This window comes from Danio rerio, chromosome 10, assembly GCF_052040795.2.
Source record: "Danio rerio strain M-AB ecotype USA chromosome 10, GRCz13ab, whole genome shotgun sequence".
Taxonomy (NCBI): Eukaryota; Metazoa; Chordata; class Actinopteri; order Cypriniformes; family Danionidae; genus Danio; species Danio rerio.
In genome coordinates, this window is record NC_141030.1 from 5,531,450 (window position 1) to 5,544,026 (window position 12,577).

Genomic DNA, 12,577 nt, shown 5'->3' on the forward strand with positions numbered 1-12,577 from the left:
CAGCCTATATTAAATGTTCAGCTTACCAAACGGTATGCAACAGTACAAGAAATGTAACAAATGGTTTCTTTATAACCATAACGTAATGCTGGTTTGATGGTGACCAAGCAAATGACATCACATTCAAAAACAGAGGTGGAAAATCCGACTGACGAAGCCTGCAATGACGCTTCTCCTCCACGCGATGGCGCCTCTTTATCAATCAGGAAGTCGCGCAGAGCGATCATGTGACTCAGTCAAAATGGCGTCGGGGCAACAGTGGGTGTTGGTGGAGATGGTGCAAGCTTTTTACGAGGTAACTACAAACTTTCTTCTTTTGTCTTTTTGAGGTTTTTAAGATTTGTAAATATCGACAGACTGTTCTGCGTTTGCTGAGGTAAACAGGACTGGCGTAGGTGGTTGTATTCGGCTGTATTTCACATGTAATCTTCAGTAGTCTCATAGTGTAACTCCAGGAAGTGTTAAATATGACATGAGTATCAGTCAGACAGGTGAGTTGCACACCTAATTCTACCTTTACTAGTAGCTATAGTGCTGTACCAATGGTGGTGGATTTACACAAATATAGGTTCTGCTAAAAATTGAATTATGTCATTGTATAACAAGAACACTGTTTATTTTGTTTTTATCTGTTGCCAAATTGTGTAGTAAGTTGAGGTAAAGTAGGTTTGGTATTCGCAAATTCGTTCTTTTAATGGCCCATATATTGTTTATCGCGCTAAGTTGAATATTGAGTCTGAAATAGCACGCAAGGATGACTTCAAAACAATGTTACCACTATGTAATTGACTGTAAATAAGGTTGTACTTTGATAGTCATTAACTGCTGTTGTGATTTCCCTATTTAAAATTTGCAAAGAGTATTTTTCTGAAATTATATTATTAAGCAGAAAGTCTGAATGTGCAAAAATAACAGAAACAATTTCCGTATTTTGGTGAAAACTTCATTTTTTTCATGGCAACGTTGACATTTGCATGGAATGGCTTAACTTATTTCTTATAACTGATTTATTTTATCTTTGTCATGATGACAGTAAATAATATGTGACTAGATATTTTTCAAGACACTTCTAAACAGCTTAAAGGGAAATTTAAAGGCTTTACTAGGTTTACTAGGCAGGTTTGGGTAATTTGGTTTGTTCTGTAGACTATTGAAAAAATATACAGCTTAAAGGGGCTAATAATTTTAACCTTAAAATGGCTTTTTAAAAAATGTAAAAAACTGCTTTTATTCTAGCCGAAATAAAACAAGTAAGACTTCATGTAGAAGAACAAAAAATTATCAGACATGCTGTGAAAATTTCCTTGATGTTAAACATCACTTGAGAAATATTTTTAAAAAGAAAAGAAAATTTAAAGGGGTTTAATAATTCAGATTTCAACTGTATATTTAATCGATGTACAGCTATGAGGAGGAAACAAAATCAATAGATCACTTGAAAATTCTCAGTTTCTCAAGATGTACTGAATTTTCTTCTTGCGTATTTGGTGTAAAAGGTTAATGTATGTTTTATTCTATAAGGGCTTCTTCCAAATAAAATAATTTAATTCCAAGTTGTTGTTTTCTTTTGGCAATAGGCCAGAATAACAAACATGAGGCGTTGCTGTAAATGAAAACTAGGGTTTTCATTTCTTAATATTTGACATGTTTAATATGAATATATGACTTTTTTTTCCAATTTGACCAATATTCTCTTAATGACAACATTTTTATATTGAAATTGGGAAAAAGTAATGTCATGATGAGTAGTGTGACGGACAAAACTGAAATATGCTTTGCTCAAACATGAGACTATACAGTGGAATTGAGAACTGGAGATTCTGAGCCTATTTGAAGGAGGTTAAGCTATTTTGATCATGATTAGGTGATATTTTTGTTATCAGTAATAATGACAAATTGCACCTTTTTCCAACAGGGAAAACCACCAACAATTAAGACCATGTGATTATGTGCTGTCATGGCTTTGCAATCCAAAAATGTAGTTATAATTGAAGTCAATGGGGCAAAAACAGCCACACACAGTATGTTAGAAAGAAAAATAAATAAAAATCTGATTCTGCACACAAACAAACAATGCAGCAAAGCCAATGTTGTTACTAACCTTTACATGTCCAAGACTGTAATTTAAAAGTACAAATAATTATTCCTAAACATCCCAATTTCTGTTTATTGAATGATGATTATGATCTAAACTAACTAAAAGGTTATTTCATACTGCAGCCAAGAAGGTTATATTCAAAATATGGCATGAACCCGCATTCCCAGTGGATAAAATGTGTTCAAAAATTAGAACGTTCTACAGCAAGAATTAACAGAGCTAAACCCCATACAATCAAAGCATGGTCTGATTTTATTGAGAAAGTTTTTAATATAATAACTAGATAATTCTCACCCTAGAGTTTTTCTTTTCCTGTGTATTGTTATTTGTTTATAATTTTTTGCTTTTATTTTATTATTATATTTTTATTTTATTCTTTATGTATTTTCATTTAATGCAAACCCTGGTTTTTACAAAGTTGTCGCTAGCTATGTATGCTGGCTTTGTTCTGCAATAAATAAATAATCACAAAAAAAGGTACAATTAAATCCATTTCACAGTTACCTTTTTATATAAAAAATCAGCGACATTACAAACTTGGGAATTAAAGAGTCAAAATCCTTTATTAAAAGAACATTTAGTAGTTTTGAACAGGACTAAGGATGTTTAATATATCTCTGGAAAAAAATTAAGAAATACCTATATATCTGATACATTTTTACAGTTTAATTTAGCAGATGTTTTCATTCCGAACGTAACCAAAGCATTGTGAATTCACAAGGGTTAACAGGGTTTTCTTCTATCAAATCATCTAATGTATATTGTATGTATTTAATATGATATGTATATGGCTATAATATGAAATCCATCAATGATTTCTTTTACATTATTTAATTTGTCGCCATTTTATACAATTTCTTATGAATGCATCTAATAATCAAAGGAACTGATACTATTTGTGTGTTGTTGTTGTTGTTGTTTTTTCTAGGCCCCAGCATATCACTTAATTTTAGAAGGTTTTCTCATTTTATGGATTATCCGACTGCTGTTTTCCAAAACGTATAAACTTCAGGAGAGATCAGACCTCACAGAAAAGGTGAGAGATGGATTATGCACGTCACATAGGATTCATTTACAGTTGCATTCAAAAATAGTTTTCAATAAATCTATTTTGGCATTAATAAATAATAATAATAATAATTTGTTTGACATACAGTCATATAAAAGTTTTGGAAAGCCACTTATACTCAATTATTTACTCAAAATTACAGTACAAACAGTCATATTGTGAGCTGTTGTTACAATGAACATCAGAGTTTTTGTTTTTATTATGTGGTTTATTGATGTAAGTTTTGTTTTCAGAAATGATGCTAATATTAAGAAGCATTTCAAATTGTCATCATTATTGAAAACTGTTTGTGCTTCGTATTTCTGTGAAGATCATTTCTGTGAATATAGTTTTACTTTTGTAACTTTTTGTATTAGTTTTTAATCAGCTTAAATGATCCACCTTGAATAAAAGGATTCATTAAGATAAGCCAATTATTACATTAATTACAGCCAATATTAAGACAAAGTATTTCCCAGGGATGGGTTGTGGCCATTGCTGTGTAAAAACGTGCTGGATAAGTTGGTGGTTCATTCCGCTGTGGCGATCCCGGATTAATAAAAGGACTAAGCCGATAAAGAAAATGAAATGAAAATTTAGACAATGTAGTTCATTAACCCTTAATTGTTAATTAAGTTTCTTTTAATGTTGTGTATTTTGTGCTTTGAGATCTGCCATGTAGGTGTCAGTATAGTTTACAAAAAGTTATCTATGTAGTATAAAAACAAAATAGACTGACAGACAGACAGATATAGATATATATTTTTGTTTAATACTTTCCCTAAATCTAAAACCTATTTAGGACTGCTAATAAACATATACGTACACCTATTGAGAAATCATTACAGTAAGAATAAAGTTTTGACCACTTTTATTTTTTATCTCAAAGTGAATGTTTATGCAAGATGAGCATAAGAGTTATTTAATAACTTTTCAGAGTAATAGTTAGGATGTTTTAATGTTGTTCATAAAATGTAGATGTCATGTATCTAGATTGCATTTGAACAATCATGATTTATAAATATAAACAAATCATGATACCATGAATTTAGTTTACATAGCTTTCATTTCAGCAAGGTTTAAACAGTTAATTGTCAGATTTTATTTATTTATTAATAATTATTTTATTTATTATTACTTGTACAATTTTTATCGAATATTTATTTTCGCACAGTGAAAATACAATTTCGTAGCATTATTGACCAAAAGTTTGTATTGCATCATATTCAGGTTTCCCACACTTCTTGAAAGTGCATAAAGGTACTTGAATTTCAGACATACAGTATGGATTTAAGGCCTGGAAAGTACTTGAAAACAAACATAGGTCCTTAAAAGTTCTTGAATTAAACTTGAAATTGAATTTCTTTATGGTTTTATTTCAACAATTGTACTCAAAACAAAATGGCAAAAACTGAGAAACTCTTAAACTAAAAATCTTAAATTTAAATCTTGTACAGTAACACTGTCAAATAATGCACATTTTATCTATATTTCAGGAACTGCATTTGAATATCACCAGTTTTGAATTCAAGAAATGTTATTAAAGTTTTTTGAACATGACTTAAAAGTAACCTTAAACATGACTTTTTTACCTCAAAATTTTAAGTGTAAGTTAAATCTTAAGTACAGTCAGGACTTTTTTGGTCTCTACATATGCTAAGATATGATTTACATTACATTAAGGTGCTTGATTAAAAATAAATGGTGCTTTAAAAAATCATTGAAAGTCTTTGAATCAGCTGTTCATGAAAGCGTGGGAACTGCATATTGTTTTGAATGTTTATCAATTTATTTATTAGTTTAGTATTGTTTATTGTTTTTTTATTAATAGTTTCATATTTATGTTAGATTTTCTTTTTTTTACACTATGGAAAATACAATTTCTTAGAAATATTGTCCAAAAATTTGTATTGCTTTTTTTTAATGTTTGTTTTATTTATTTATTCATATTTATATATGTATTTTATGTTTGTTTTCGCACATCGAAAATAGCTAGTCAATAAGATGGTCAAAATCTTAGCAATATTGACCAACAATTTATTTTGAGGGAAATTCTTTTATGTGTGTTTATAAATGTATATATTTATTAGTTTTATATTATTTATTTATTTATATTTATCCAAAATGTGTATGTTTTGTTTATGATTACACAAAATACAGTTTTTTAGCAATATTGACCAAATAAATGTATTGCATCATATTTTTTATATGGGTGTGTTAATAAATGTATTTATTTTTATTTATTTATCTATTTATTCATTCATATTTCATGAATTAAAAATAGTATTAAAAATAAAATAATCAAAATACTAACATTTAAACATTTTATTTAGAGTTTTAATCATGTTTTATCAAGTTATGATGGTAAGGAATTACTGTTTTATACAATAACGTTTTCTATGATCTAAACAAACCCGGAATGTGACGACTATACACATCTATTGAATGCATTATAAGAAATAATCAATGTCTTTCAATACTTACATTTATTATAATAACACCAAATCTGTGTGTTTCAGGAGAAAGAGGAGTTAATTGAAGAGTGGCAACCCGAACCGCTGGTCTCCCCCGTATCTAAAGACCACCCTTCCCTCAATTATGATGTGGTCACAGGGTACGTCTGCTACACATTTACTGTATACAGATTTCTGCATAAACCTCTTATTTAGAGTCAACATGTCTCAAGCGGAATAACAACGGCTGTGTAAATGATCCTGACTGAAGGCCGTGTGTTTCTTTTACAGGCCTCCAAGCCACAAAATCATTGTAAATGGCAAAGAGTGCATTAACTTTGCCTCGTTTAACTTCTTGGGTCTGCTTGACAATGAGCGCGTGAAGGTTTGTAGCCGCTTTAAGGGCTTTTCCATTCCTCACATTTACATCCATCACTGCGGCCGCTGATTATAACGTGCCGCTTGCTCATTTATGATGATTACAGCTTGATGAATGAAAACATCACTGCTGCTGGATTTGATTTGGAAGGCATGACTTAAATGGCACTTAAACATAGCTTTAGTGCACTGAAAGAATGACGTTTGCTGCTTGTTCAAGCTACTTATTTAAACTGAGCTGAAACAACACAATTCTGGAGGTTTTTTGGGCGACAATTGAATTGTTTTAAGTTTAATCTACTTAAATTTGTAAAAACTATTAAGTTAACTTAATTCCTTTATGCTGTCCCAACACAAATCGGCAGCATTTTTACTGACTTCTAAAGGACTTTGAAAGAAGTCTCTTGTTATACGAAGGAAAAATTTAGTTAAATTCAGCAAGATGAAACTGTAACAATTTAAAGATGTTTCAAAGAAGTCTGCAGTGCTCATCAAAGCTAGAGTTATTTACTCAAGAATGCAGTTATGTATGTACTCTGACCTGTCCACCAAGTTACCTTTACATGCATACACACACTCACACGCACACACTCAAGCACATACCAGTACATGACTATATTGTTGTTGTTTTTGTTTTGTTTTTGTTTCGTTGCTTTGTATTTGTTATTTGTTGATTTTTTTTTTCTTGTATTTGTATGATTTATGCATATTCTAATAAAAAAAAAAAAAAAAAAAGAATGCAGTTTCCAATACAGTTAAAACACACAGTCAAATGCAACCCAGGCTCATTCTGGAAACGTAGCTCCGCGGACGTTTCTGGAGACCGCGAAATAAGTCCCGAGAGGTATGTATTTGTGCAGTTTTTGTTTTCGTGAATCCGCAAGAGGCCACTGTGCGCATTTTTTCGTGTCTTTAATGGCTCTTGCGAGTGCGCGCTGTTCACGTCCGCGCTGTTCTTGTGTAAAAAGCTGCCGGAGGCCGCTGTCGAGCGACCGTCTGTCCGACTGGCTGAATAACTGAACAAAATGACTGGGCGGCCGCCCAATCGGCCGACCCGGCCATCCTCCTCCTCCTCCTCCTTCTTCCCTTAACCCAAGCGACGATTTACAAAAGCCGTGCAGAAAAAAAAAAACCCTCGTCTGATTTTGACCACATTTTCGGATTTCGCCGCATTCTCGCCCTGTTACGAACTCGTTCGCTTTAATTTTTGGATTCTGTTTTTTGTCGAACGCTGCCGGCTCCTCCTCCGGGCCTCCGGGCCTCTGCTCCTCTGACATAACACGATGGGCTGACCGGACAAACTGGTTGCGCCGGGAAAACCCTCCACACGGAGGAGGTAAGCTGTCAGCCCAGCTGGCGAGTGCAAAGAGGAGCGGCGTCACACCACCCTGTAGCGTTCGCTTGAAAAAACGAAATATATATATTACATAAATCGCAGTCTCCAGAAACGTCCAGGGGGCTACGTTTTCAGAATGAGCTTGGGTTGGTCAAATGTTATACAGTTAAAACGTTTCTAATGTGAACTGTTGTCACAATGTAAAATATTTTATTTTTTTATTGGTATTTCAAATTTCATTTATTTCTGAGGTTACTACAGTCGCAATATCCCTTATAATATTATGTTTTCTGATTCATTTTTTTTATGTTATTATAGTATTTTTTCCTAAGATCCTTTAATGAGTAAAATGTAAAAACTAATTTTTCTTAAACCGTGTTTTCCTTAATGTCACAAGTTACACAAGTTTTGATCAAATGAATGCATTAGTGCTGAAAAAAACCTTTATATTTTATTAAAAGTTGTGTTTTTGTTTTCTTTTGTTTTGTTTTTATGTTTTGTTTTCGTATGTTTTGTTAACTCCTTGAGATGTACCATCTCTTTTTGCGGGGGTCATACAGTTTACCACAATCACATAACAACAACACAAATTGACACAACATTCATGAAACAACAACAAAACGCAAACATTAAATAGGGAAAAATATCACAACATTATCACATTATAAACAAAACATAACGCAAAATACACTGATCAGTGAATCCAGTCACAACATAATCAATCTTCATGAAAAACATGTACGATTCAGGATAAAATGTAATAATAAAGTTTGCTTAAACATCTTAAATGATCGAATATCAGCAGGTAAATTATTCCACAATCAAAAAAAATATATATTCTGTTTGCTCAAACTAGCTGAGCTGAAACAACACAATTTTTGAGTTTTTTTTTTCCTCACATCCAATATCTTGTTTGTCATGGGGGGCATGCATGAAATGTCCCTGAATGAAAGTGAAAGTGGCAAAGTGCAGCTAAAGTTGACTAATTAAAAATGAAACACCGAAAATTACAAGTTGAAGCCATTGAATGTCCTATTGTGTGCAAATATATATATATATATATATATATATATATATATATATATATATATATATATATATATATATATATATATATATATATATATATATATATATATATATATATTCTCAGCTTTTGTTTACATTTGAACAAAACTTTTAGGTCGGAATTTGTCAGAGGTACGAATAATTTCAGGCTTGATTGTTATGGGCGCCTTTTGCTGCTTACAATAATTAAATATTATTTCTTTTGGAGTAGCTCAGAGTTTTGTACAGTAAAATCTGGAACATGTAGCAAGTAATCTAAATCTGGCCAATTTTAATTTCATGGTAACTTGAAGAGGCTCATTAAGCTGAGTAAACTGCCCGGAGAACCGATTGGCTGATGTTCTTGGTTCTGCTTGTGATGAAAATCTCTCCATACTTCAACAAACGCATTAATCCTCGCTGTCCTGTTTTCAGTTGAAGGCATTGGCGTCACTCAAAAAATATGGCGTGGGAACTTGTGGACCAAGAGGATTCTATGGGACCTTCGGTAGGTTGATTTATCATCTCAAGTATTTACAAAAGAGGCTCAATGGTGAAAAAAAAGACATGCCTCTACCAAAACATTTTTGCACAACTCTGAAAAATGCAACAGTACAGACAGATTTCTGCATGTTCAGCTGAAATGAACACCAGAGGGAGGAAAACTCTGCAGTGCTATACATGCAGATTGTGATATTTAATGATATTTAGGCATTTAAAAATGTTTTTAAAATTATTACATAAATCACCAAGGACCACAAATTCAGCTAAAATGCTTCTTTAATGTTCTACTAAAGGAAAAATTCACCTACATGTTCAGTGACCTGAGGGAGAGTTAATTAACAGAGAGTGTTCATTTTTGAGTGTCCATTTAATCCCCATTAATTAAAGTCAGGATTTTAAGTACATCACAAACGTTATATCCATTTTACATTTAAAATACACTGCATTCATTTCAAAATTATGTCTTGGACTGTAAACAAAGTCTCTTGATTTTACTGAAAGGCAGTTGAATACAATGGATGTGGATGGGATTTACAATTTCAGATGTAATCCACGTACGACGCAATCAGTTTTTGTTCAACACAATGAAGTTAGAATACTTTGTTTTCAAATTTTGTAGCTATTCAAAGGCATTCAGCCATACAGTTGAAGTCAGAATTATAATCCCCCCTGTTTATTTTCCCCCCCCAATTTCTGGTTAATGGAGAGAAGATTTTTTTTAGAAAATTTCTAAACATAATAGTTTTAATAACTCATTTCTAATAACTGATTTATTTTATTTTTTCCACGATGACAGTACATAATATTTGACTAGATATATTTCAAGACGCTTCTATACAGCTTAAAATGACATTTAAAGGTTAATTTAAGTTAGGTTAATTAGGTTAACTAGGCAGGTTAGGGTTATAGGCAAGTTATTGTATAATGATGGTTTGTTCTGTAGACTATCAGAAAAAATATAGCTTAAAGGGGCTAATAATTATGACCTTGACCATGGTGGTCCCACTTTATATTAAGTGTCGCTTATACCTGTAAACTTACATGGTAACTAGATGGTTTTTAATCAATTAAAAACTGCTTTTATTCTAGCTGAAATAAAACAAATAAAACTTTCTCCAGAGGAAAAAAATATTATCAGACATACTGTGAAAATTTCCTTGCTCTGTTAAACATCATTTGGGAAATATTTAAAAAAGAAAAAAGAAAAATTTGAAGGGGGCTAATAATTCTGACTTCAACTGTGTGTGTTCATTCAGCCAGGTCTTGGATCGCATCAGTGGCGCTGCATAATCTCTAGGGGCCTCTGGATGAGTGTCTCCAGATGGAAATAGAGAATAAAGAGAATAAATAGCGTAGCTGCTTTTCATAGTGTATATAAATGAGACATTCATGCATCATACCGCTATGTGATGCATTGAGTGTATGCTTTACTAAAAAGATGCTTTTACAATAGCATACGTCGTTACTTAGCGACACAAGCCTGAGGGACTCAATTAGTTTGATCAGGTGTGTTTAATTAGGGTTAAAGCTAAACTGCGGCCCTCCAGAAACTGAGTTTTACACCTGTGAACTAGCTGGACCAGTGCTGACCGATTGCCCAACAAAACCCTTGGGCTGACCGTCGGCTTGGTGTGTCCCGGTCTTGCGAATATTACGAAAGTGAAGTGAGCCTTGTCAAGTATGGTTTTTACCCGTACTCCAAATTGGCTCTTTGTTTTTAACCCATCCAAGTGCGCACACACATTTTTGAGTGAGAGCAGTGCAGAGCAGTGGGCAGCTTTTGCTTCCAGGGAGCAATTAGGGGTTAGGTGCCTTGCTCAGGGGCACCTTGGCTAGGTTTCGAAGATGGAGAGTGTACGGTTCATTTACTGTCCCCACCTTTAATTCGCACCGGAACCTGGAATCAAACCATCAACCTTTGGATTACAAGTCTAACTCACCGACCATTAGGCCACACCTGCCCCTGGTAAACACATGTATTATTAGCACCACCTATTGGACATTTTACATTAAAATGGCCACTAAAAGTGCAAGTAGCAATGTAACAGGGTTTCTGCAAACATGTCAACACTATCATTTTCATGATCCTGGGTTTAGTATGTTTAAATTTTTGTCTTGCAGATGTTCATCTGGAGTTAGAGGAGCGATTAGCGAAGTTCATGAGGACGGAGGAGGCCATTATCTACTCGTACGGCTTCGCCACCATCGCCAGTGCCATTCCAGCTTACTCCAAACGAGGAGACATCATCTTTGTGTGAGCATCTGCCTACTTATATTTCACCGAGCCTCTTCATTTCATCAACTGTTAATCATCTGCTGCATTAAATAAAACTGGAGCATCTTTAAAGATCGGTCTCTCCTCTCATTTTGTTTCTCAGTGATGAAGCAGCCTGTTTCTCTATTCAGAAAGGCCTTCAGGCGTCACGCAGCTTCATTAAATACTTCAAACACAATGATATGGAGGATCTTGAACGCCTTCTGAAGGAGCAAGAGATTGAAGATCAGAAGGTAAGGAGAGATTTGACCAGCTGTGACCAGATTTGGGTAAAGTTACTTTTAAAAGCAGTATATTACACTCTTTAAAAACAAAAAAACTAACAAAAAAAACATCTAAATAACACAGTGTAAAAAAAATCCTGGGTTCCACACAATTCATTCATGTTGTGCCAACACATCAATCAAGTTAATTGGTTTTGACAAATTTAAATAGATTCAACATAAAACAATTGAGTAAAAAGTTGCAAAATCAGTAGTTTAAACAATATTTAGTATAACTGACTTTAGGTTTGGTTAAAATACTAATTTTACTTTCAAAAGTATCTTCAAAAGCATGTGTAAACGCACGATGACAGTTTGATACAACCATATATTCGCCAGAATTGTGGCCCTTTTTTCTGTACTCCTCCTTTTACTTATACCAGGGGTCTCAAACTCTTTACCTCGGGGCCTGAGTGAGGCTGGGTCACATCAGGTTTTCCACAAAAAATTTATTATATTATTATTCATTTTTTATTTGTTTATTTTTTTTTCATTCTGTTTTGTGTTAAAAAAAATGAAATAAAGAGTAAATGAATTTTTTTTTACACAAAAACTAATAAAAAGCAAATCAGTTATAAATAGTAGTAGTAGTAATAATAATAATAATATAAATATTTAGATTTACTGTTATCCGCCGTGCTGTTGTTACAGGAAAAAGAAGCTGTGTTGTTGTTATTTGTTTTGACTACTTTTGCATTGTATAAAAAAATATGTAATGTCTATTGTGTGGGGCAATGCAAATACAATTCAGGTAGAGCGATGCAAATGACCCACAAATAACTGTGCAAAAATATACACATAAAAAATAAGTGATCATATTAAATCTTGTTACTAACTAAATGATTAAAGATTTCTTGCTGACAATTGGGGGAAATTCAAGTGTTGTATAAACATATATTATTAATTAAACATTTAAAACCACGTAAAATTATTAGTATTTTGTTGCTGCACTGTGATCCAAAATAATGATTCTACTCAATATGATGGTCAATATATTGCTGTATTAACTATTATTACACCACATAACATTGCAATTGGAGTCTTCTGTAAAAAGTTCAAATATCATACTTAAATACCCATTCTCATGCACATATTTGCTCAGTGCACAGATGAATTATTAATGAATTTATGATCATGCTTTGAGCAGCTGTTTGTTTTCCCTGAACATGTATACC

General features: G+C 32.8%; 1 protein-coding gene across 3 annotated transcripts in view; it reads left to right on the forward strand.

Moving 5' to 3' along the window:
* Positions 1-222: 222 nt before the first annotated feature.
* Positions 223-12,577, forward strand: part of sptlc1 (serine palmitoyltransferase, long chain base subunit 1) — a 30,908-nt gene continuing 18,553 nt past the window's right edge. For 2 of the 3 annotated variants that reach the window (XR_015500398.1, XR_015500399.1), the window contains exons 1-7: positions 235-295; positions 3,027-3,134; positions 5,666-5,760; positions 5,891-5,984; positions 8,796-8,868; positions 10,986-11,118; positions 11,243-11,372. Coding sequence is in view for 1 of the 3 variants with exons in the window: in NM_001020471.1 (NP_001018307.1) it covers positions 242-295; positions 3,027-3,134; positions 5,666-5,760; positions 5,891-5,984; positions 8,796-8,868; positions 10,986-11,118; positions 11,243-11,372 (687 nt within the window). In the remaining 2 variants the exon portion in view is untranslated. 3 annotated transcript variants of the gene reach the window in all.